General features: G+C 32.6%; 1 protein-coding gene across 3 annotated transcripts in view; it reads right to left on the bottom strand.

Annotated features, from left to right (window-relative positions):
• Positions 1-14,896: 14,896 nt before the first annotated feature.
• The window catches only part of LOC129945110 (formin-J-like), a 64,412-nt gene continuing 53,483 nt past the window's right edge, over positions 14,897-25,825 (bottom strand). For all 3 annotated transcript variants that reach the window (XM_056054769.1, XM_056054770.1, XM_056054771.1), the window contains one exon: positions 14,897-17,860. In XM_056054769.1, the coding sequence (XP_055910744.1) occupies positions 15,021-17,860 (2,840 nt within the window). In that variant the 3' untranslated portion in view covers positions 14,897-15,020. The remainder of the gene's footprint in view (positions 17,861-25,825) is intronic.

Here is a 25,825-nt window from a genome sequence, read left to right as displayed (position 1 = left end):
TGATGTCTTTTCGGAAAATTCTAGACAGAGGTCCAAATTTTTGTAAAATGAAACCCTATTCTCATGATGATGTTGTATCTGCCTAATTTTTCAAATATTTTTTTGTAGATCAGCAATTTGCTATTTCACGTTATGAGAGTCTTTAATCCTTGAAAGCATATATTTTTGCTCTTTCCGTAGCTGTCAAAGTCTTTCCGACGCCCATGTGAGTTTGAAATTAAATTAAAACAAAACAAACACTCTTTTATACAAAAGTTTTTAAAAATTGTACTTATAAACTTCTGCACGGAGAAATTCGCGATGACCTTTTTATACGCTTTCTTAGTAGTTTATTATTTGATATTGGAAAATTAAAAAAATTCTTTTTTATAGCCCTTTATTTTAATGAATTTGTAATGGTAAAACACGTACCTATTCACAAGTAGTAAACGTTTCCGGATACAAAACTTCCACTTTCCAAAAGCTTGGCTTCATCCTAGTGGTTGGCAGTGTATAAGCTTGAGTATATAGCTCTCATTTCTGGGGCTGATGCTCTAGTTACTTACTTAGGTCTCTCTTTCTAAAATATGAAGTTTTCAAAGAAAAATGTCAAAAACACTTTTTGGAAAAACCTTAAGACTCCATCTTGGTCAAACACGAGCAATCAAACATTATAATCAATTCTAATAGACATTAAGTTATTAGCAGGAAGCTTCTGGCAGAAATCTAGCTACTTTCCATATCGTTGAAAAAACACCCCTTTTCATAAGATATTTTAAGACCCTTGATTCTTATTTTTTTACAATAAATTAAAATAAAAAAAAACATTGGAAGTTTAACTAACTTAACATTATTTTAATACGTGTTTCGATAGATTTTAACTGTTGCACTCAAAATAAGTGGTTATCCATTTTGCGGTTTCAAAACTTTAGGGCTGGTATGCGGCATCTGTCAAACTAAACCAATTTTTTTTGCTCAGTTGAAAGTGTGACATTTACGAAAGTGGATCGCTTAGCTACTAAAAAAAATGGCGACTCTGCCACAGCCACATATCGTGCTTTAAGATCAGATTATGGTTTACATAGTCTTCCAATTACGCAAGCCATTGGTAAAATTGTTAAAAGACTGGATTGGTTACAGATATTGTAAGGCCTGTGCATCATCGTTTCGGCCGTACCACTGACAATATCGCTGGTGTAAGGGATCAAATACCTGAGTGCGTCGATTCCTCCTCGTTCTCAGGAATTTGGACTGTCTTACTGCACATTATGGCGTGTATAACCGACTTTTGTTTGCCTGCTATTGAAAAATGCGGTTTTGAGAATATGTGGTTTCAACAAGACGGTGCCACATGCCACACAATTCGAGCGAATATGGCTGTACTGCAAGAGACATTTCCTAGCGAAGTAATTTCTCGTCGTGGCGATATTAACTGGCCACCTGGATCAAGAGATTTGACACCGCTGGACTTTTTTTTAGAGGGGGTACGCACAAGACCGTGGTTATGCAGATTAAAGCACTTAAAACCAACATTTGTCAAAAATGTTTCAAAAGAATCGATGCCATTTTAATGATGTAGTGTTTGACACATAACGTCAACGTTCAAACTTTATAATAAAAAAGAAATATAATGAACAAACAGTATTTTGTATGTTTTTATTTACGTTCACTTTTGAAACCGTAAAATGGATAACCCTGTACATATAAATATGGATTTATGAAAGGTTTAACTGTTTTTAGTGTCTATGGTTTTGTTGTTTGTTTTTTAGACGTAAAATTAAAAACTGTATTGCAATTATGTACGATATCTTAATAATGTACAAAATAAATATTTGTGTGTATGCATTTTTTGTTTTAACATACATTAGATTGCAATTTCGTGATTTAGTCGGCGGAGAAGGCTGTAATGTTAGTATTGCGATTCTTTTTTTTTAAATTTTGTTTTTGACATATGTTCCACCTGATTTGTAAATAAACACATAGTATTATTCTATTCTTATCATAATATTAATATATGTTGGTATAAAATTATTTGCTAAAATTAATATTTTTCGGGTTCCGTTTTGTATTTTACTGCCACATTGGAAACTACTCGTAATATTCAATTTTTCACTAATTTATTAGAAATTCATGAAAAAAAGTATAAAATTGAGGATAACGAATTTTTTGCAAGTGATTATAAATCTAAAAAATCTAATTTAAATTGAAGGTAAAATAAATTAAATTGGAAAGATCGGATTTTTTCACGCAATATTTTAATAATTTCAAGAAAAATTAGATTTCTAGTAAGACATTCATTTGAAAAGAAAAACTAAATATATGTACGTGGTTATTAACAATCAAAAGGAAAGGAACTTTTGTATTAATTTGTATCGGAATAATTTTCAAAGGATCATTTATATTTACAACTTTCCCAAACCAAATGCAACTGTCAAAACAAAAATAAAACACGTTATATATGTAGTTGCTTTTAGAAAAGAAAAAAACTAAGGCACGTTTAATAGTTGTTGTTAGTTTTTTAAATATTCAAAACATCCCGGATTTATATGAAGTGCCTTTTTCTATAGCCTTTATATTGCATTGCACGTTATTTTATGAATATTCCTAACAACAGCTACGTTTCCCTTTTTCCTCAACCTCTCTATTTCTTCCCTATTTTCGTCTGCTTCGAATTATCAGGATTCGTAAGTCTCCCGTCGTAAAATAATTTCTCCACAAGACGTTCAACGAAGAATATCTAGATGTCGGTATGTTGTATACAAAAGTACTATGGTGTTTGTATATTATGTTTTCATATACAAAGCTGATACGGAGACAGCCCATTCCGGATACAAAAACTAGTCCCCAACAAAATTTAAAAAGATTAATGGGTTGTGTCTTTGCTATTTCCGTTTTCGATCATTCTAACCGTTAATTTAAATTATATTTTGAATATTTCGTTAACTTTCATGAAGGATTTTTTTCGGTTTAGATTTTTTTAGGAAATTTGTACTGCCCCTATAGATAGATTTTCTTTTTGAGAAACCAGCATGGAAAATAAATTTTCGCGTTTTCTGATGTTAAGGAAGACCAAGTAAAATTACATTGAAAAGCGATCGCCTGTGGCTATACTATACTTAAAATGTAGTTTGGCAATTGTGTAAAACGAAGAAAGAAAAGTGGGCGTTTTGTTTTTGTGATAATTAGAAAATATTATTGGCGTTCTTATATTTGAAAGCATTTACATAGGTTTAGTTATATAAGAAATGAAATGAGTTACGCGAACAAGGTTTTTAAAAAATCAAAAGTTCTTTATTCGACCAAGTCTCGCTATAGACTGACTGCTTCCTTATTATTTAATACAATCAAAGTTCCTTATTCTAATTAAACTGCATTCTCAGCAGATTTACAAATTATTATATTAAAACTATTTCGTTTATATTTTTATGTGGGTTCGGGTTACATTGCAAGGCATAAAAAATGCGCGTGCATTGGGAGCTAGCTTTCCGTGGGAAAAATAGTGATATTTGATATTAACAAATTTTAATGGAATTTAGCTCTATGGGAAGTGGATTGAGTTTAAAGGAGAAAATATAGAATGGGTATGGGATGAACGGATAGGATATGTAACCTCTCCCCCCTTTAAATTAAAATTCTCCTGAATTTTAGGAGTATCTTTGCTTATGTTGTTTATTGAAACTTTCAAACTTTTGTTTTTTCTCAGAAGGATAAAAATAAATATTGCAAAAATTAATACAAAGACAATGATAGCAGAATAACTTACATTTTTATGAAATTTAAGTATTTTTATATTTTCTAAGTTTACAAAGTTTTTAAGTATGATTTCTTCAAAGTTTAAAGTTTTTGTAAAATTATATTTTATATTTTCTTCATAAAAATATCTATCAACAAATTTAACATTCTTATTACTAAAAGTTTGATTTAATATTTGTATTGAACAATTATTCAGTACAATCAAATAGTTTCCATTTAGATTTACTTTACGATCATCACAATTATTTATTAGTTCTATATTGTTCATATTTTTACAAAGGACAGTGTAATCATCTAATGATTTTATTTCAATAGCGTTATTTTCTTTTAGTTTACAATCACGATTTACAATACAATTATTAATTGGTATTAGTTCCTTTTCATATAGGATTTTTGTATCATATTTATACATTGTTTCGTTAATTTCTATGACATATTGATCTTCAATTATTACTTCGTGTTTAGTTTCTGTGGGACTAGCTGTTATCAGTTTAAAATCGACTAACTTATAATTGTTTGGTATTTTCATAGCTATTATGAGTCTATTTTTATCGTATTTTAAAATTCCTACTCTTACGTTTTTTAATTTATAGAAGTCCAATTTTGTTTCTGTTATTTCTGTTGCTGTTAATATGCTTGGGTGAACCATTCCTAATTTTATCTGTGCTATAGTGTCTATAATTTGGTTAACTTTATCTTCTAAAATTCGTAATTATAATATTTGATCAGTTTTAAGTTGCTGTTTAATAATGCGTTTCTCATTAATAGATAATTCTTTGTATGTTTGAGCTAATTGTTTTCTATCTGTTTCTATTATATTTTTAAGATCAAAGATTGAATCGTTAAAATGGGAATTTATTTTAATTTGTTTGTTTAGGTTAAAAATTGCATTACTATCATTTTCCTCTATAGTATTCAAATGTTTTATAATTTCTTGTCTGTCGTTTTCGTCCATCGTTCCAAAAAGCCATTTTTGTGCTGTTCCTACGATATTGATGAGTCCTCGTTTTTGTCTAGTCTTTTCTGGTTCTACTGCCGAAATTTTTGCTTGAATGTTTTCTATTGTCTTTCTCATTGTCCTGTCATCTCCTGTTTGTAAATTTTTAACACTATCTCTTATTGAATCAAGAGTTTGGCTTAAGTCTTGAATATTTATAATGTGAAGTATGGTTTGTGTATCTTTAATAATTTCCCATATTTATAATGGAGTATCCATTTTTCGTAGTCAATTCATTAATTGTCAGCGTCGATTGTACTGGTGTTACTTGTATTATTAGTAGGTAAAGTAATATTATTTTAAGATATGTAATTTTGTTCGCAATTTCTTTGTAGCTAATTGTTGGGCGGAAGTGCTGCTTTAGTAGATTCTTTGCTGCTTCCCATGTTGTTGATATATTGTGGATTAGTAGTTCCTTTGCTCTTCCTGTCACTTTGGTGTTGTATATTGCCTGCCATATTTCTGGTCTTTCCTCTATTCTGGTTGCACTGATATGGTTCTCGACTACGTTGATAAATTGAGTCAGCTTCTCACTTTGTCCTCCGAATTCTGGTATATATGCAATTTCTTTCAGTATTCTAACGGTGCGACTCTGTTCGTGAGGACGCACTGCTAAGGCTTGGATGGCCTCCACTAAACTATTTAAGGTTTCTTGGTCCATTGTTGGTATAGTTGGCCAAAATTTCAAAGTTCTGTCTCTTTTCTTAATTGTGATTTCTTTAAATTACAAGTTCAGTTTATGGAAATAAAAAAAATTTTTTATGTTTTTACGTTGTTTTTTTTTTTTTTTTTTTCTTTTTTTAAGTGCTTCACAATATTCACTTGTTACACACTAATATGATTTTGTTTTTTAGGCAAATAAAAGTTATTTGAGTTCCCGTTCAAACAATTTTCATTTGTTTGATTATATTCTCGAAAATTTCACTTTTCGGATATTTTAGAATTTGCGTTAAACAATATTCATTTGTTTAATTATATTCTCGAAAACTTCACTGTTCCCGTTCAAACAATATTCATTTGTTTGATTATATTCTCGAAAACTTCACTGTTCCCGTTCAAACAATATTCATTTGTTTGATTATATTCTCGAAAACTTCACTTTTCGAATATATTTGAATTTACGTTAAACAATATTCATTTGATTAATTAGGATTCGTTCTCGTATGGATTTCTACCGTTTATAGAAATCCTGCCGACTGCGCCAGAAATGAAATGAGTTACGCGATGAGTATGCGATGGGTATGGGATGAACGGATAGGATATGTAACCTATATAGGGTTTTTAAATTGGCGCGGGTAAATTTTGGCGCCTCGTGGGCAGTGTTGGTAAGTTACGCGAGTTTTACCAATTTTAATTAGTTACGCGTAATTAATGTAACTTATGTAACAAATTGAATTATTTACCTAACTAATGTAACTAATCTATGTTTTTGACATTTCTCCAAGTCAAAAGTCACGTTTTATGAGTTATAAAGTTCAGATATAAAAATTAAAATGCCGGAGTCAAAAAATGAAACAAAGCGTCAATCCGGAACCGGAAGGCCTGTTACCAATTTGTATTCGGATCTGGAATTTATACCAAAAAGATGTCCTGAAACCTCAAAATTGGTGGTTTTGTGCCAAATTTGCAATAAACAATTGCAACAATGCTTTGCAACGATTAAAAGAACACTGGTATGTTTTTAATCCAAAAACGGAATAAATTGTTTCGCTAATGCAACCATTGTGATCTTCAAATAGAAACATATACAGTTGTGTTCATAAAAATAGCAGTGCTCTCCAAATAAAATAAAAAGTCCTTCAATATCAAAGTTATAAAATATTTTTATTAAACTTCTAATAACAAACTAAAATATTTTATTCAAAATAACAGAATATAAGTATCGATTTTTTACCGTTAGCTTTGTCACAGTAAAAATCGTTTTTTAAATATATGGCTGTTCATAAAAATAGCATTGCATTACAAAGTACTAGATCTATTACGTAAGAAATAAGCAAAAGTGTAATAAATTATATGAAAGTATACAAATAATGTTAGCTTATAATTAGTTCTTTGTTGCATAACCATTGTTTTTTATGAAGCTTCGCATCTACGTGCACCGAGTCCACTAAAAACTGACACCTCTCGACATGGTATAGCCTTTCACGAATCACACACTCCACAACGTATAACTTCTTCTGCGCAAACCATGAGTTTGCATTTTTTTGACGTATGCTTTGGGTCATAGTCTTGTTGGTATACCCAAACCAACGGCATTTCCTCTTCAGCATAGGGTAACATAACCTCCTCGATAATTTTCATATACTCGGTTGCATCAATTATATCCCCGATGGGATAAGTAGGCCCGACCCCGTACCCGTAGTTAAAAAGTAAGCCCGTATCATAATTTTTCCTCCACCATGCTTCACTGTTTTTATAGTGCGCCGTGGATCGTATGCTGCATTTTAGGGTGTTCTCACATATTCTCGACGACCCTTGGACCCAAAAAGGACGACCTTGCTTTCATGGCTCCACAGAACATTCCTCCATTTCTCTTTTGCATAATCTCTATGCGCATTAACAAACTCCATTCTCTTTTCCACATGCCTTTTCCTCAAGAATGGTACCTTGCAGGGACTTCGGGCTGGTAGTTTCGCTTCTTCGCTTTTGGGCCTAGCGTTTACGGTTTATTTTGCCATTTTAAGGCGTTACCGACCATTTTTGCTGAGGAGCCTAGGATGTCTTGAATATGTTGGTAGATTTTTCCCTCGAAAAGCAGTTTTGTAATATGTTTTCGAGTTTCTTCGGTGCAGTGTCTTGACTGTCCCATTGTTAATTTTTGAGCTAATATTTATTAACTATTTTTATGCTAGTATGTTACAAATACTTAAAACTTTAAATAGTAAAATGTTTATTTACAGAAAAATAACAAAAAAATGAATTTCAATTATAAAATCAAAGACACTCATATTTTTATGAACATTCTATTTTCAGAGAGTTTGAAATAATGTGTGTTCACCGGAAAAAGTAGAGTATAATTTCAAGCTAAAAGTCTCTAATATGAAAGCCCGTTAGATGCAAGTGACATGTTAATTTTTTTTTTGTAAGAATTTCCATCATTTAAATAATTGACAATCTAATAAAATTTGACCAGCACTGCTATTTTTATGAACACAACTGCATATTAATTGACGGAGATGAATCAGTAAGTATAACAACAATATTCATTAAATTATATTTGTGTAGTTGTTAGAAAGCGAATTTGTAAAATGTGTATTTGCTTAGATTCAATGGTGAGAAGATGGAGTCGAGATCACAACAGTTCCGCAATCCATTCTGGTCAACGATTCAACAAATGAAGTTGTTCTAGCTAAAGCTAGCTTGGAATCAGTGTCAGCACACAATCAAGCATCTGAAGAAGTTTCCACTTGGTCTCTGTCATCAACTTCCTCTTCTAAACCGTCAACTTTTACGGGCATAGGTTCATCAGACAATCAGGCATCTGGAGAAGCGTCTATTTCAACTTGGTCTCTTCTGTCAACGTCATCTTTACAATCATCTTCATCGGGCATACAATCGTCTCCAAAACATCCAAATCGTTATTCAAAGTTGCTTAAAAGATCGCGAGAGGAAAACAAGGCAACAAAACTGGACGGTTTTATTGACAAGAGTTCTCAACCAGAAATAGCTGAAATTTTTCTTCGGGTGCAACATAAGTTCTTAAAACTTTATATGAAAAAAAATGTTGAAAATCCAATTTTGTCTTGGAAGACGACCGATTTATATGCACCCAATCTTTCAAAGCTTGTACTTTAATTACTTACAATTCCCGCATCGTCCGCAGAAATAGAGCGTACTTTTTCGAAATGGTCTTTAATTCACACCCCTTTGAGAAATCTGCTGTCTTTCGAACGTTCCAAAAAATTAATGTTTCTTTATGGAACTTTAAGAATGGAAGACGTAAGTTTATCTTTGAGTTACAAACATAGATTTGATATCTGAATTCTTCATAATCTTTGTTTTGTTGGAATGAAATTTGTGTTTACATTATAAATGTTATTGTTTATTTGTTTCAATGTTCAGTCGTGGGGGCCATTTCGTTTTGGTGACATCTGTCAAAATCTTTTGATTATTATTCAGATGTATATTGCAAATCATTTCTATTACTAAAATTAGTGTTCATTAACGCAAACGATATGCGCCGAGGTCCGTGAAAGTGTACAGCAGAACCCAAGGCAGACCATTCCTCGCCGTGCACAATAACTCGGCTTTTCGCAGCCTTTAATTTGGCGAATTTTGCATCGGGACTTGGCCCTTATTGAAAAAACCCTATATGTTAAGATAATCAAATAATTTGTAGGAAAGAAGGAATGCGAAATTTTTGTAGTTGGTATTAAAAAATGTATGTGTTCGTAATTATTTCATTTGAAAGTAAATTCAATTAATAATGCAATAAAATGAAACAAGCTTTCCGAGCTATCATCTTTGAGTAGTGAACTAGCCCAAATAAAATTAACGCAAGAAAATATTGATAATAAAAACGTTTCGTGTGATGCTGTTCTTTTCGGAATACCATATTTAGAAAATGAAAACATCAAAACGTATATCAATCACTTATGCCACGACTTAAATATTCTACCACCAAAATTAATTAACTCGTTTCGAATACGCACTTCACAAAACGTCAACTCTTCGATAATCCTAAAACTTCAGTCCGCATACGATAGAAACTTTATTTTGACATCTATTGCACGTTACCGAAAGCAACATAAAAAGCAATTAAATTTGAGTAATTTCGGACTAGATTCTGAAACGACTGTGTACTTACGCGAATGTCTGACAAAAAAAAAATAATAACATTCTCCATGCCGCACTACATCTCAAGAAACAAAAACAACTTTTCTCCGTGTTTACAATGCGTGGATTGGTATATATTAAACGTCACTCAAATGATGCACCAGCCAAGGTTGAGAACATTGGTGAATTGAATAGCATTGCCAGCCTCCAAACATGATTGCAGCTTTAACAAACCCAACTATTTTCGAACATTGTTATTTAAATTTTTATATTATTTTCCTTTATTTTGAATTGTCTATGTTGAATTTCCTTATTATTAAAACACTTTGCTTTTAAATTTATAATAATATTTCTTATTTTAATTTAATTTCAAATTTTCTTCATAAACTTTTGTCGGTCTATTTATTTGAATTTTCTTTTTTTCAGTTTTGTTGTGTATAATGAATAACTCAAGTAATTTGCATTCTATGGTTAGGGTCCTGAGTAAGCAGAAATGTGGTCTTAGGGTTTGTCATATAAATGCTCAAAGTTTGTTACCGAAAATTGACGAGTTTCGTGGCATTTTTATTAATTCAGATGTAGATGTTATATGTGTGACTGAAACATGGTTAAGAGATGATATTGGTGACGAGTTGTGTTTTGTTGGGGGCTACCGCATTTTTAGGAACAATAGAGCAGATCGTGTTGGTGGTGGTGTGGCAATATATATAAAATCTTCTATAAAATCTAAACTAAAGTTTTCTTCTGAGAGAGGTAGTCCTATTGAATATTTATTCGTTGAGGTTTTTGGAAGCGAAAGCAATCTACTTTTAGGAGCAATTTATAGGCCAAATAAGCATATAGAACTTTCAAAATTTTCTGAACTTTTAGAAGAAATCTCTCTGGGCTTTCCAAATATAGTTTTATGTGGAGATTTTAATTGCAATCTACTAAGCCCAAACATTTTAATTCATAACATGCGTGCACTCAATCTTAGCCCAGTTAATACTGTGACTCCGACTCACTTCTTTGACGGGGGCGCGACACTGCTTGACTTATTTTTGGTTAGTGAGATTAGGGATGTGGTTTTGTATGATCAACTTTCCGCACCGGCTTTTTCAAGGCATGACTTAAAATTTTTGACAATAAAGTTTAATCTTATATATGCCGTCAAACAGATTTCATATCGTGATTTTAAGAATATTAATGTTCTGCACTTGGAGGAAGATACAAGAGCCATCAATTGGGATAACATTTTTTACATGCCTTCTTCCAATGAACAAGTTCAATTCTTAACGAACAAGATAAATCTTCTCTACGACACTCATGTTCCCTTGAAAACAAAAATTTTGAAACAAAATGATAAGCCCTGGTTTACAAATAATATAAGATCGTTAATGCAAAAACGGGATCATGCATTTAATAATTGGAAGCGGTATCGATTGCCCGAGTTACGACTCGCATTTTGTTCTCTTCGGAACAGAGTTATTGCAGAAATTCGTACAGCTAAATCTCAAAAGCATTTAAATGTTTCACTGAATGGGCGACAACTATGGAGAAACTTGCGAAACGTTGGCATTGGAAAGTTGAGAAATGCGACTGCTGTAGGTCTTGATGTAAACACACTTAACGAAGCATTCGCCTCACGACCGTCACTTTCGCCTTTGCCAATCACTTCTGGGGGTGTCTCGTTTGCGGAAGACTCAGATCATCCTGGTTTCGGTTTTCGAGCAGTAGATTCTACTGATGTTGTAGAAATCTTACTCTCAATCAAGTCTAATGCTATTGGTCTGGACGGAATTGATCCAAAATTTATAAAAATGATTCTGCCATTTTTGCTGCCCTACATCACGTTTACATTTAACTCCATTTTAATGTCTGGAGTTTATCCTGACATTTGGAAGGTGGCAAAAATCTTACCACTTCCTAAAAATGCTAAAGGAACCGAATTCAGACCTATTTCAATTCTTTCTTATTTATCTAATGTTTTTGAGAAAATTTTGCAGAAACAAATCAACGCTTTTCTTACGACTAACTCCATGCTTACCTCGCAACAATCTGGTTTCCGCAAAAAGCACAGTTGTATAACTGCGCTTTTGAACGTAACTGAAGACATAAGGCAATCGTTGGATAAGGATGATGTAATTTTTTTGGTTTTACTTGATTTCTCCAAGGCATTTGACACAGTTAATCATGTCATCCTTTGTAACAAGCTTATGCAGCAGTTTAATTTTTCAACAGGCGCCACAAAGCTCATATATTCATATTTAAACAATATAGAAAGCAAGCAGTCCAAGCTGGTGACAGTTTGTCCAATTTTCTACCAACGTTATCTGGCGTTCCTCAAGGATCGATACTGAGTCCTTTACTATTCTCAATGTATGTAAATGAACTACCATCTTTGATCGATAATAGTTCCTGCCACTTGTATGCCGATGACGTCCAACTATATCTAAGCTGCCCTCTCGGACTTATTGACAATGGAGTCTCCAATGTCAATGAGGACCTTGAGAAAATTTTAAATTGGTCCCATTTAAATGGTCTTTTTTTGAATCCGAAGAAATCTAAATGCTTAGTTATCTCAAGAAAGAACTTAGATCTTGTTTACTTTCCTCAAATTATGTTAAGTAATGGTCCAATCGAATACGTACAGACTGCAAAGAACCTTGGCGTTACATTTAATCGATATTTGACTTGGGACGATCACATAAACGGACTTGTCGGCAAAATGTATGGTGCTCTACGTACACTTTGGGTAACCCAGTATTTTACGCCAGTAAAAACACGAATACTGCTAGCAAAGACCTTGCTTATACCTATTTTGATTTATGGATGTGAGTTATATTGCAACTGTAGATATGATAGTAAACGCAAACTTAATACTGCTTTTAATAATATCGTTCGCTATGCTTTTGGTTTACGTAGGTATGACAGAATATCTAATTATTCTTCCCTGTTATTAAATATGCCCTTGGAAAATTATGTAAAACTTCGTTGTTTAATCCTCCTCTCCGATATATTGCACACACAACAACCACAATATTGTTTTGACAGAATATGTTTCCCCACCTCTAACAGGACTCGTCAACTAGTTCACCCTCGCTGTACATGCTTAACTTCTGAGCGTCAATTTTTTGTAAATTCGCTTTATTAAAGAAAATCAAAACACAACAAGACTTAAAAAGGACTTAATAAATTACTTTTCAATTTAAAATTATATTACATACTTACATAGACCATATAGAAAGTTATTAAACTTTTCATATTATAATAATAATCATAATATAAATAATTGAAATGTCATTTAATTATAATAATTACATTGTCATTCTCATTTATAAGCTTGTTACTACCTTATAAGATATTGTATCTTACAGTTACTAAGCGTTCAAAATAAAATAAATAAAATAAATAAATAAATCTGATAAATATTGTGCCCACATATCTTCATTCTATTTTTGTATTACACTGTTTTCAATTTAAACAAATAGAAGAGAGTCTGAGATGCGACCCACGCTAATAACTTCCCACCTTGTCCGTTTGCCGATTTTTCTAAAAGTTTGACAAAAATATAAATAACAACATTTTGTGTGAGATATTAAAGAGTTTTAAGTCAATATCTTCCTTTTTCCATATTACGCTCGTCGAAAAGCACTTTTTACTAATTTAAGTAAACATAAACAACAATGCTATGCGTCGATTGAAATAATTTTAGAGTCAATACCTTCATTCATTCTCAAAATATTCAAATCGACCATCATGTTTTACTAATTTTGTGTTGTATTTTCTTGTAGAATTGTATTTTATAAAAAAAAATTGACAGTTGAATTTGTTATCAAAAGTTTTACCAAACGTTAAAAACAATATTTTTTATGGTTACTTTTTGTTTAGATATTCGAGTCGAGTTTTTACCAACTTTTAGTGAGTTTTTTTTAGGTTATTATAAATATTTTCAAAAAAAGCTATTACTTCGATTTTTCTAAAAATTTTACCAAATGTCAAGTTCGTTATTAATCTTTCACAAAACTATTGTGGTGATAATATTATTTTATGTTAAAAAAAAAAAAAACTATTTGAGGTGACAAATATTTTTATTTCTCATTTTTTGATTTAAAAGAGAAAACGTTAATTAAATTTTGTTTCAATGTTGGCTTAACATCATATTGTATAGTTTTAAAATTTAACTGAAGTGGTTGACGTTATTGGTAATTTTTAACTTTCTATAGTAAAAAAAACTTATACTCAATTTTTTGAAAATACGTTCCAAAATTCATTTGCAATCGATATCTACGACGGTACTTGAGATATAGCCGACTAAAACAGGTTTCCGAAGGTACGTAGACATGCACACACAACAATGTCTCTAAAAACCTTTTACATTCAATAGACCTTGAATCTCAGAGAAATGTCAACATTTTCTAGGGGTGTTTGCATTGATGTATTTGCATAAGACCAATTTTTCACAAAGTTAAGAAGAATAATTTATGTTCAATCTTTAAATAAACTCGCTTAGACTACTTGCAAAAAATATGCACATCACTTGACAGCTGGAAAAAACAGCTGACAAAAGATAAAATAAATAAGGTGGCGCAACAGTCCGTAAATAATCAAGGCATACTGACTTACAACTTTAACCATTGCTTTCATGTCATGAATAGAGAGGACTTACAGATTATGCCGAATCCGAATGGCTAATTTGAAAAAGCACTTTTCATGACAAGAACTGAAGGCGTCTAGAATAACAGTTCTATGCAGTGACCATCAGGACAAGGGTAATACAAATAAAATGGCCAGCAGTTAAAAAAATGTTGCCAACCTAAAGTGAAATACCTTCATAAAATAATACCCGTTTTTTTTTTTTAAATTCGATACAATTGTACCACTGTTGCAATATTCCAACTAAAATGCTAAAAATGTTAACGAACTTCATACCAGAATTTAATTGAAATTAGTAAAATGGACTTTAAAAAACAAAATGTATTTCATTTTGCAGTTTGATTGATGATAAGGGGTCCGTTCATTGATTATGGTCTAAGCTAAGCTAACGTTAAAAACTAAAAACTTGTACCTTTTTCGGAGAATCTATCAATACATTTTTATAGCTAAAGATGTGTTTATCTAAAACATCGAATAATATTTCCTAAAAAATCGAAGTACCTACCGATGTTTGTTAAAAAACCATTAAGAACAAAAAAAACTAATTTAAACTCAAGAAACTCCAATGACTTAAGGTACATCGGGTCTTATGCTAAATCTGGTAGTTTTTCTTCAGCGATAAGTTGTTGATGATGTTGCCCAAGTTTCAAACACGGAACACAGAAAGTAACATAAACAAAAAATCAGAAAAACTAAAAAACTCTAAAATGCGCTGACAAGCTCCATAAAGTAGATACGAGTATTTAAATAAAATAGTTTTTTAAATTTAATTCCTTTTTTACTAATAATACAATCTTAGTTTTATTTTTATAAATAGAAAAATCTTAAACTAGTTATGTAATTAACAAACTTATTTAATTAATTTGTGTATTGTGAGTTTTCACTTTTTCTCGTTGTTATTTGTCTTTCGTATCGCAATTGACTTGATAGGCCCCAGCGATAGAACGGAGTTAGCACCCAATCCTAGAAGATTACAAATACTTGAATTCGAGCCTCCTTGCACTGATACAATTGGGAAGGCCAAAGAGCTTGTGCTGGCTCCAGCAGCGGTTAATGGTACATAATTGAAAATACCCAATCCTGCGAGTTTCCGTTTGACTTCTTCATTTCTCAAATCGACAATAGGGATACCAATCTCATTTACACTTGGTTCATGTTCACGTCGCATGTGATCCTGTAGAATTTCGGGCGTAGCACAAAGTTGATTACATTCTCTGCATCGAACGGAACGTTTTTGATTTCGATCTGCATTTGGCATTGGAATTCCGTGCCATCGAAAAGCGTGACGGTTCACACCCTCGGAAGTTAGGAACTTTTCCTTGCAGGTAATAACAGGACACGAGAGAAATCTGGCTGGGATACGATTTGTATGGTCTGAAGCCGCAGCAGCTGCTCTTGTCGCATTGATTTCAGCGGGTTTCTTCTTGGAAATAATGCTGACCGAATTGTTAGCCTGAAGCTTTTGAACAGCTTCTTGTGCTGCATTGGCCGAACTTGATCCTTTGTTTGCTGTGGGAGCGTTGGATGATTTGCCTTTGTGTGTAACTGTTATTCCCCGAGTTGCGAGAATGTTGGCAACATCTTTTGGATTCTTGACAGCTCCCTTAGCCGATGGACTTATAGAATCTCCAGATGATAGAGATTTAGATTTTTCACTCAATGCCGCGAAGCTACTAGCGTTTATACCACTATGAACGCTCTGGATAACCGGTAAACTCGGAGAACTAGTGATTCCAGGAGAAGCTATTCCATTTGGTGATGAGGACGAAGAAGACGTGAACTGGGGCCCTTGCTCGACTTTAATTCTTTTTGCTGGCGGCTCACCATGATGCCTGGAAGAAGCTGGACCAGGAGCCCTTGGGAATTGCATCTGGCCAGGCCCTTGGCTTGTTGGGCCTAAGAATCTTGGTCTAATTGCAGTTTGTTCTGTGAGAATTCCTGGAGATGTTGGGCTTTCATTTGCTGGACCCTGTGCTCGTCCTCGAATAGCTTTCTGCAGTCGTGATTTCAAAAAGATGGGCTGTCGCATCATGTCCGGACCCTGCTGTTGCTGGTGATGCTGGGATGGATGTTGCGGATGCTGTGAAGGATGTTGTGGATGCTGCTGCGGATGTTGTTGGGGATGCTGTTGATGTTGATGCTGCTGTTGTTGATGCTGCTGTTGTTGATGCTGGTGTTGTTGTTGTTGTTGAAGATGTTGCTGATGCTGTTGTTGTAGGTGTTGTTGATGCTGCTGTTGTTGATGCTGATGCTGCTGATGTTGCTGCTGTTGCTGATGATGTTGCTGCTGGCTATTGTTACTGTGAAATTGTGGTCCAGGTCCCGCACCATGTCCAGGACCAGCTCCTGGTCCATATAGTTCAGACCGCTTCTCAATAAAATGGGATGGCGGGTAGTTAGCAGGATTTCCGTTTACACGGTAAAGTGGCGGCGGGGTTCGCGTCATCATGCACTGCGAGGGATGGAATCCTGGTGGTGGAGACGGCTGCGGATGATGATGCATAACTTGTCTCGCATTCATTCTTGGGCCGTAATTATGGAAATTACCACGCATTTGAGCAAGCTGATACAAAGGAGGCATGTTTTGGGCAGAATGCGGCTGTTGCGGCACGCCACCGTGCATAAAATTGCTCTGTGCATGGTGTCTGAAGTCGGGATGTGAATTCGGAGCAGGTTGACTTTCACTTGTTCTGTTATGGAAATCGTGACCAGTGAGTTGTTTGTGCTCATACAGATACTTGGGGTGTGAGAAATTCATGTTACAGACATTGCACCTCGGCGCTAGACTGTCTATAGATATGAACTCATTGGCAATGGCAGGCCACTCCCCCTCTCTGGGAAATGGTTGTTGTTCTTTATTCTCTAAAAGCTTCTTCAACAAATCGTCTGTGGCTTCGTTAGTATTGTTTAGTTCTTCAGCAAAATTATCCAGCCCATCGAATGTGGGACATTCAAAATACTTGTTTTCTGGAGGTATAAACGAATTTGGCAACTTAGGGCTCATAGTCTGATGCTGGGGATCTAAGGGAGTGTTTTCATTTAACTCCGGCTTACATTTTATGTCTGAAGCTTTCAAAACCCGTATACGAGCCTCTTCTCCCTGCGGCTTGGCATCCTTTTTAGACGGAACCACTTCGAAATTTTGCGAACTCAGCAATTTTAATTTTAGTTTGAGACTTCCATTGGTTGAATTTTCTTTTGGACTCAATAAGCTGAGATATTCTTTGACTTTTTCATGATCATCACTGAGTTTTTCGATTCGAATTTGTGGCATGCACACATGCTGCTTAAGATGTTCGTGTAGTTCACGTGTTTTGCGAAAATTGGTATCACATTTACGGCAGTAACGCTTTTTGGACTTTTTCGAAGACGATCCTGACGAAGCAACACTTTCAGCTGATGAGAAATATGCATTTGGAGAAATTGGTGCACTTGTAATACTAACAGTGGTTAAAGCTGAACTTTTTAAATTTTCTGCCAAAGGTTGATTGCTAGGCGATGCTCTGGGAGAGTTTTTATCTTCGAGTGAATCAGAAAGTTGCTTGGTGCTGTCACTTGTGTTTTCACTCTGGGTTTCCTCCGATTTAATTTCGGCTGATTTAAAACCCGGAAATTCATCTTCATCAGCCAGGCTACCGTCTTCATCGGGCCTAGCAGATGCTGCATCAGCCAAATGTGGTGGATCTGGAAACAGGTCGACGCAAGTGAGCGCTGGCAAATCTGGAATAGAAAAAAAAATAGTTTTAATAAAAAGGGACAACAAAATAAAAACACAATTAAATTCAAAAAAATAAACATTTTATGGGAAGTAATGAGATGTTATGTTACAACCCTTAAAACGTAAAGTGGTCCCTTTTATGTTATAAATCTTCAATTAGCAAAATTCAAGCGGATATCTTTTAAGAAAGAAGGGAGTTGTATTAAAGAATCAAAAGGGCCATCGCAAATATTTTTGGTTTAAGGGATGATAATAATTGTGGGATTGTGTATACAACCCTATGATAATAAAGAAATTCTTGTACTCGCATGAAACCTGCAGAAAGTATATTATTTGTTATGACAAATAGGAATTCAAAAGATTTTGTTCATCAATTTAGCTTTAGGGGTGTTTTATGAGTGGCGTTTCACTTGTTCTACCGAAACAATAATTTTGTCTCTTTTAAAAGGACCATAACTTTTTAAAGAGCGTCCGTTTAAAATGTTTTTTTTTAATTTCATAAATGAACTATATTTGTTTACATTTACAAAAAATAAAAGTACAATAAAATCTGGTGAATTTTTCGAAAAAAAGGTAAAACATCAATTTTATTTGTTTCTTGATTGGCATAGCAAAATTTATATAAAAACCGATCTTCACTGCTACTTTTCATAACTTTATATTAACTACGTTTTATACAAGTTTTTCTATACTAACTTGGGTAATTTTGTTCTTTAAGAAAAATAGGTCACTAAATTATTGCGCATTGATTTTTCTACAAAATACTTCTTGTTATTTTCATTAATTGTTTTCGTTTAACAGATACAGTACATTTAAATTAAAAATTGATGTTTTATTTTATAAATTATATTTTTTTATCGCTCAATTTGGAAAAATTTGTAAAGACTGTTCTAGTATCACATCGCAAATAAGTACCTAGTGATCAAAATATTCATTTTAACATTCATATTAACATAACAAATTCAAACTTTAGGGGGATCGTGGTTTTATTTTATTTTTTGACCTGTGTAATATCTTTTCAGTTCTTGTGGAATGTTTCATTTTATTGTTTACGTGAATTAAAAATGATTCAGTATTTATTTAAAATATTTCTTGAGCCATTTTAAAAATCCCCTTCATAATACAAAAATGGGATTTTTTAAAATACGAAATCAGGTTTAACCCTATTGAGTCACTATGGATGTTCTACCTGGTTAGAAAAAAGTACCCTATGTAATTTTTTGGAGAAAAACATTGTGACTTTTTGGCTTAAATGAATGAAGTAATACGGGAGATAGCGACACATTTTATTTTGTTGAAATTAACAAAGCCGACTTTTGTGCTACGAAAAACAAAAATACCAACCAGCCCTTTCAAGATCAAGTATAAAATTGGGCAACATGTTACAGGTTAAGTTAGGTTAGGTTAAAGTGGCTGCAGATTCAGAATCCACGCACTTAGGCCAAAAGAAAAGGCGCATTGTGATACCACATGAATCTAGAGAATTACTTCTTACTAGTCGAACTATTTTGAGATTTTTTTAAAGAAGATATTTGATATCCTTTTTAGCTAGTTCACTGTGATTATCAAAAGAGTAGTCTCACATATGAAGTTTTCGTCTTACTGAAAGAGCAGGGCAAGTGCAGAGAAGGTGAGAGATTGTTTCCTCTTCTTCCTCGTCCATACAGCTCTTGCAGAAGTCATTTGAGGCTACACCAAGTCGGATTGCGTGTCTGCCTATGAGCTAGTATAAAGTCTGCTTTGAGATAACAAGTCTTTAGAACGCTTTAGGTCCAGTGAAGGCCATATGAGTTTTATGGCTGCGCATGCTGGTAAATTGTGCCACCTAGAGTTTGTTATCGCAATACCTGTTTCTTTTAGCAGAAGTTTACATGTAGCTATCGGTATACCTATCTTCTCCCTTTCAGATGAAATAGGAATAACGGTTCCATTTTTAGCGAGTTCATCGGCTGTATAATTTCCTGTGATGTCTCTGTGGCCCGGCACCCAACAAAATTAAATTGCTGCGCCAATTCCAAAAGAGACGATTGACAATCGAGGGCCGTTTGAGATTTGGTTGAGACACCGTCAAGAGATTTAATAGCAGCCTGACTGTCAGAGAAGATGCCGATATCAGAAGTTTATATCACGTCTTCTCTTAGCCATTAGAAAACCTCTTTGATCGCTAAAATTTCCGCTTGGAAGACGCTAAATTGATCAGGGAGGCGGAATAAGATGCTTAGATTAAGCTTTTCTAAGTAAACACCACTACCAACTCCCTCATTTGTCTCTGATTCATCTGTATAAAAATGAATGCTTTTGTTTTCCAGGAGTTTTTTGTCTTATAGTTGTACTCGCTGCCACTTGTATGTCGTGGGGTGTCAGATGGAGGAGAGTGTCTAACGCTGCTGAGGGTGTGGTTGTCAATGCCCCGCTTATGCAAAGACATGCAGTGCGTTGGATTCTGCTAAGTTTGTCGTAGTATGTGACTTTCTCCAGTGCAGTCCACCATACTGCAACCCCGAACATAAGTATTGGCCGGATGACCGATGTGGATAGCCAATAGGTTTTGCGAGGTTGAAAACCCCATTTGCTTCCTATGGCTTCCTTGCAAAGGAATAGAGCTGGCGTAGCTTTTTTAACTCTTTCCTGTATATTAGATTTCCAACTTAATTTTAGGACCAATATCAGACCAAGGTATTTGGCTTCATTGGTAAAAATTAGTGGTACACCTTTTATTGAAGGAGGTACAATTACTGGGATCTTGTATTTCCGTAAAAAAGGACGAGGTCTGTTTTCTGAGGATTAATACTAAATCCGCAGTGATCAGCCCACCTAGTGAGCATATTGAGTGCGTTTTGGAGGGGGTCTCTCAGTGCATTAGGATGTTGTCGCATTTTAGAGTTGATGATCCTGCTTTTTAGCATTATTAGATTAATCAACGCACGGAGTGAGTATTTGACGTTTAGGGTCGTCATAGCGGATGTGTCAACGTTGTTGAATGAAAGTATTCCTTTTGCTCAGAGTGTGCAAGGCTGTTTCTACCGATTCCTCTTTGTATTAAGCAAGTCTCTTATCTCTTATCTCTTATGCTATTACGCACATGGGTATCAATCAATCGTTCCAGAGTTTTGAGAATGAATGATGATAGGCTAATAGGTGTTAGATCTTTGGGTTTGAAATGAGAGCATTTTCCCGCCTTGGGAATGAAAACAACCTTACCTCTCTCCATGCATCGCTGAGGTGTATAGATCAGATCTAGACAACTTTTGAAGATCATATCAATGATGGGCAAAGTTATATCAATGGTAAGTTGTAGCTCAGCTTTTATGATTTGATCTGGACATGTTACAGAAACAATTATAATTGTCAATAAATTTTCAAAAAGTGAAGTCTACTGATTTGCTTTCCTTGATAAAGCCGTGGACATATGCAAGCAAACTACGCAAATACCAGTTTTCTTTTAAGATTGTAACATACTTGTAAAATACAACTTTCCCGGTATTTTGTTCGAATATTTTTATGATTTACCTCAATTATTATAATCTGACATCTATAAAGGAAACTATTCATATAAAACGACAATGAAATTAGTTTTTTCTTGCGATTTTAATTAAACTAATTTATAACAAATAAAAATTGTATCGAAACCACTAAAATGTTTGTAGAAATAAAAAAAAAACTAACATTAGATGTGGTAAAATGTTTCATTAAGTTTTGCATTTTAAATGATGCAATTCTAATTGGCCTTACACTTAATCTTTTGGAATTTGTTGTTCAATAGAGACCTACAAGAGATGTACAAAACAATTTAAAATTAGGTCTTCTTAAAAATTTAAGCCAACAAATTTAATTGGTTATTTACTTTTATTCAAAAAAATAACGAAAATATATTTCTAGGAATAAAAAAGTGTGATTGGAGTTATCACCATATGTAGTTAAAAATATAAATATTTCGTAAATTTCTAAAAGAAAATAAAGTTACAATTTTTTACTGTTCGTTTCATTTGTTATTTTTTGAAAATTGAAATTGGATAATTTCAAAGTTATAATAAAATTAAGAAAATTTCCAATGATAATCATGAATATTTTAGTTGTTAAAATCGATTGAAGATTAAACTTCGAAATTTGTATCAGCTATTTATTTAAATTAATCTTATACGAATGCCTCATTTATAAATTTATATCTTGTTAGAATATATTTAGCAAAGATTTATTTCTAAAAATGACAATTAAAGGGTCAGTGTCATCAAGCCATAATCTTTGCTTATTAGTTTTTAAATCGTAAATATCATTTTCCACTTGTTCAAAAAACTACTTCTTATTTCATTTATATCTAATCGCTTTTTCTTTGACTTTTTTTGTATTGTTTCGAAATCTTCAGAAATAATTTTCATTCTGTTTTCAAATCTTGTGAAGGGGTTAGAATTGAATTTTTAAATAGTTTTTTTATGTTTGTTCATCGTTGTATATATACCAATTTGTAACTTTGTTTGTCTTTAAATATTTTCTATGTTTAATTCTTATTTGTTCTCGAAAATAAAATCGAACAGTTTCCGAAAAAGTTGTTTGATTTTTTGGACACGATATTTGTTCTTTGGAAAACTTAAAGTAATGTAACAATAGTCAGTTATCAGTCGTTCTTTAGATTTTAAATTTAAAAGCGAATGAGAGAGTTATAAATTATAATTATAACACGGAAAGTGTTCCATTTTCTTTTTATTCATTCATGTCAGTTTACTTTCCATATTCAAAGGTTACCTTAAAAGCTTAATCCCAGTTATGAAATGCTTAATTTCAATCGGGAAATGACAGAAATGTTTAATGATAGCTATAAATAATCTCTCAAATAAGTTTCAATGATTGGTTACAATGATAAATACTTCATATTTGTATTTAATAAGCTTTGCAGCCTTTTTTTAAGTATTAAATAGTTTTCTAGTGAAAAAGTAAGGAAAGGCAATCTATCGAAATTAGAAAATATCGAAATGAAGAACATTTTTCTAATTTCTGGAATTGTCGAAATATGTAGTTTATTGCTCTTCAAATTTAACAAACCAATTATTTGTTTTCTTTGAAGTCCAACAAAATAGTCTTCTAATTATGCTTAAGTATAAATTTTATATATCTTAAGCCAAAATATAATTTTTGTAGGACCACGATAAGTATTTTTGCTTCAATGGGTCGTTTTTCTTGAAAAAATGTTTTTTTTAATGTATTTTGGGCTCTCAGAAAATACTATAAAAACCTCAAAATTGTGCTACCGTCCTTAAAGAAAAAGTTATTATTTCACATTGAATGACCTTATTTAAGATTTTAATTTCAAATAATTTTAATTTATGCATACTATACAAAAAAAATAAGGAAAATTCTCAAAAATGTAAGTTTGGAAACTGTTAAGAAAGAGTATAATGCAATATTTGTAAAATTAAACACCTAAGTTCAAAATAAAACAAATGTTTTACTTTCATGTGCCACCTTGGCAATTATTCATTCGTCATCCCAAGTCTCCTCAATAAGAAACCTCATGGTTCAATTTTGTTGCTAAGGTAAATTCAATTTATTTAAGAAATACTTTAAGCGATTCTCAGTGATTTCACAGTCTAACAGCAATGGATGTTGGAATTTTCTAAGGAAGTTCATTCTTTGAATTAAAAACAAAAATTATAAATAGATAAGTTTTTTATGATATTTTTTTATTTTAACTTTGACGTAAAACGATGACATTTAGGCATGAGTTTTTAAAGGGGCGTTCTTGCCATTATCTTGGGAGAAGGTTTTATCTTTATTTATGTAAAAATAAGCTTATTCGTGATAAATATGTGTTTTCAACGTATTATTGGCAAAGTTTATAAAAAAAAGAATTGCTATAAAATATAAACCAAAACTATACACCTTTAGATTTATGATAATAAAATCATCTGCTACTTTAGTGAAATATTTTACATACGAAAATAGAAATGAGTTTTCCGAAAGAGATACTATTTTGTTACTTTCTTCCGAGTATTTAAAATGTTTTAATATTAATCAATAAGCATAGATATAAGTACAGCTCCTAATTCCTGTTATACAAACAAAAAAACTCTTATATTCCAGACCCCTTCAGTTATAAATTAAATTTATAGGAAGCTCGATAAAACATGCAACAAATTACATTAATAATGGCCACCTCCTTACTTAAGCTATACCAACTATGTATATACACATTTTGCTTCTTTAATTTGTTCCCGTCCCGGGAACTTGGATATATACAGAGCGTTAGCGATGGAACGGGCTCGAAGCAGAGTTGGAGTATCAACATAAAACGTGAAACATAATTTGTTATTATATAATTATATTGATGTTATCGTGCAGAAAATAATTTCAAAAGATTTGCTTGAGATTATAGTGGAATGAAAATATGTAGTGGCTTGAAATATAAATATGTATTTTGGTATGCTATAATGATGGGGTTAACGACCGAGGTCAAATTTTAAGTTTTTCTCTAGTATCTGTGAAAATCTATCAATTATTTTTTAATATTATTTAATTTATTATTTTTTTTATTTAAAAGTTAACTGAACTTTTATAAAGAATTATTGACATTTGAAGTGGTGTAGATATGGACATGCGCCTGGGGAGCAGATGTATCCACCATAGAAAAACTCGTGGTGCTAAACTTAACAAGCTAACATTTCGGGAAAGTTTTTGAGTGCACTCAACGATACAAAATTGCTATAAGAAATCTTTATAAAATAGACAAAATTTATCGCAAGCATGTGATTATAATTTTTCTTAACATCCGTAAAAATAAGATTATCACGTTAATTGAAATTTGAAGTCAAATTTTATTGGTGCGTTTCCATGCAAACCGTTAACTAACCCTAAACATATTTGAGAAACCCGTATCCACGATACCTGTCAAATGCTCTGAGATACGTTTAATTATAACGCCCTTCTTTAAAAAAACAACAGTTTTTGAAATTTGAAATTCAAATACCTCAAAAAATAATTCTTATATCAGGATATCAATACAGAAAATATTGAATTTAATTTCACAACAACTTTGAACATATTTTCAGGTGTTACTCCTGATTTTTCGTTTAAAATGTACATATGTATGTGTGTATATATTATGGCAAAGTGTCGGAAAAAAATACATATGCTTTAGCAATTTTGTATTTGAAAACCATCAGGAGTTTTAATCCTGATTTGCTAAAACGTGTGTATTTGATTCTCGAGAAATAGATAACAATAATTTTACTTTGTGCCTTCGAGGTATTCATAAAAACGATTGTATTCTTCTGACACACAGTAATTAACACAAAATAAATGTTTAATTTCGATTTATAGCAATTTACATATAATGATTTCATGAAACCAGTTAAAAATCTTACTAGAAAATTTGATTAGATTTCAAACCATTTTCAGATTTCTTTTGTTTTTTTTACCAGCACTAAAGCATTTTGCTGAGCATCTGCTATGGTAATGGTAATAGATTAAGGTTAATAGGGTTTTGAATACTTTTAATATGTCAAAGACACAGTGTGAGTACATAATATATTAGGAAAAGAAGAAGGGGACACTTATTGACGTCTGTTTCATTTTAACGAAAAAACACTTTATCAAGTTTTATTTTTCCGTTTAAATAAAAGCTTGTTTTGTTTGTTTAAAAATAGACTTAATTTTTTTTCTAAGAAATGCATTTTAAACTTTTATTACAAAAACGAAAACAAACAAAACATAAATCTTATTATTTTATATGAATTAATTATTCTATTTACTTTTTCCAAGGTTTTAATTTGGGACATATGTATTGCATTCGTAAGAAATGTAGAACTCAAGATTTTAATAAAACATGACATTACGATGGTAAAGAAGTCTAAAAAGTGTGTTCCCCGATTCGTCTGTTTATCTGTCATCGCCTCTACAATCTAAATCATTAGGTCGATTGAATTCAAACTTGAAAATAAAGGTTTTAAGCAAATTAAGTGTTAAGCGTTTTTCCA

Source organism: Eupeodes corollae, chromosome 2, assembly GCF_945859685.1.
Source record: "Eupeodes corollae chromosome 2, idEupCoro1.1, whole genome shotgun sequence".
Classification (NCBI taxonomy): Eukaryota; Metazoa; Arthropoda; class Insecta; order Diptera; family Syrphidae; genus Eupeodes; species Eupeodes corollae.
The sequence above is the reverse complement of the archived record's forward strand: the minus strand, read 5'-3'. Positions and strand labels throughout refer to the sequence as shown.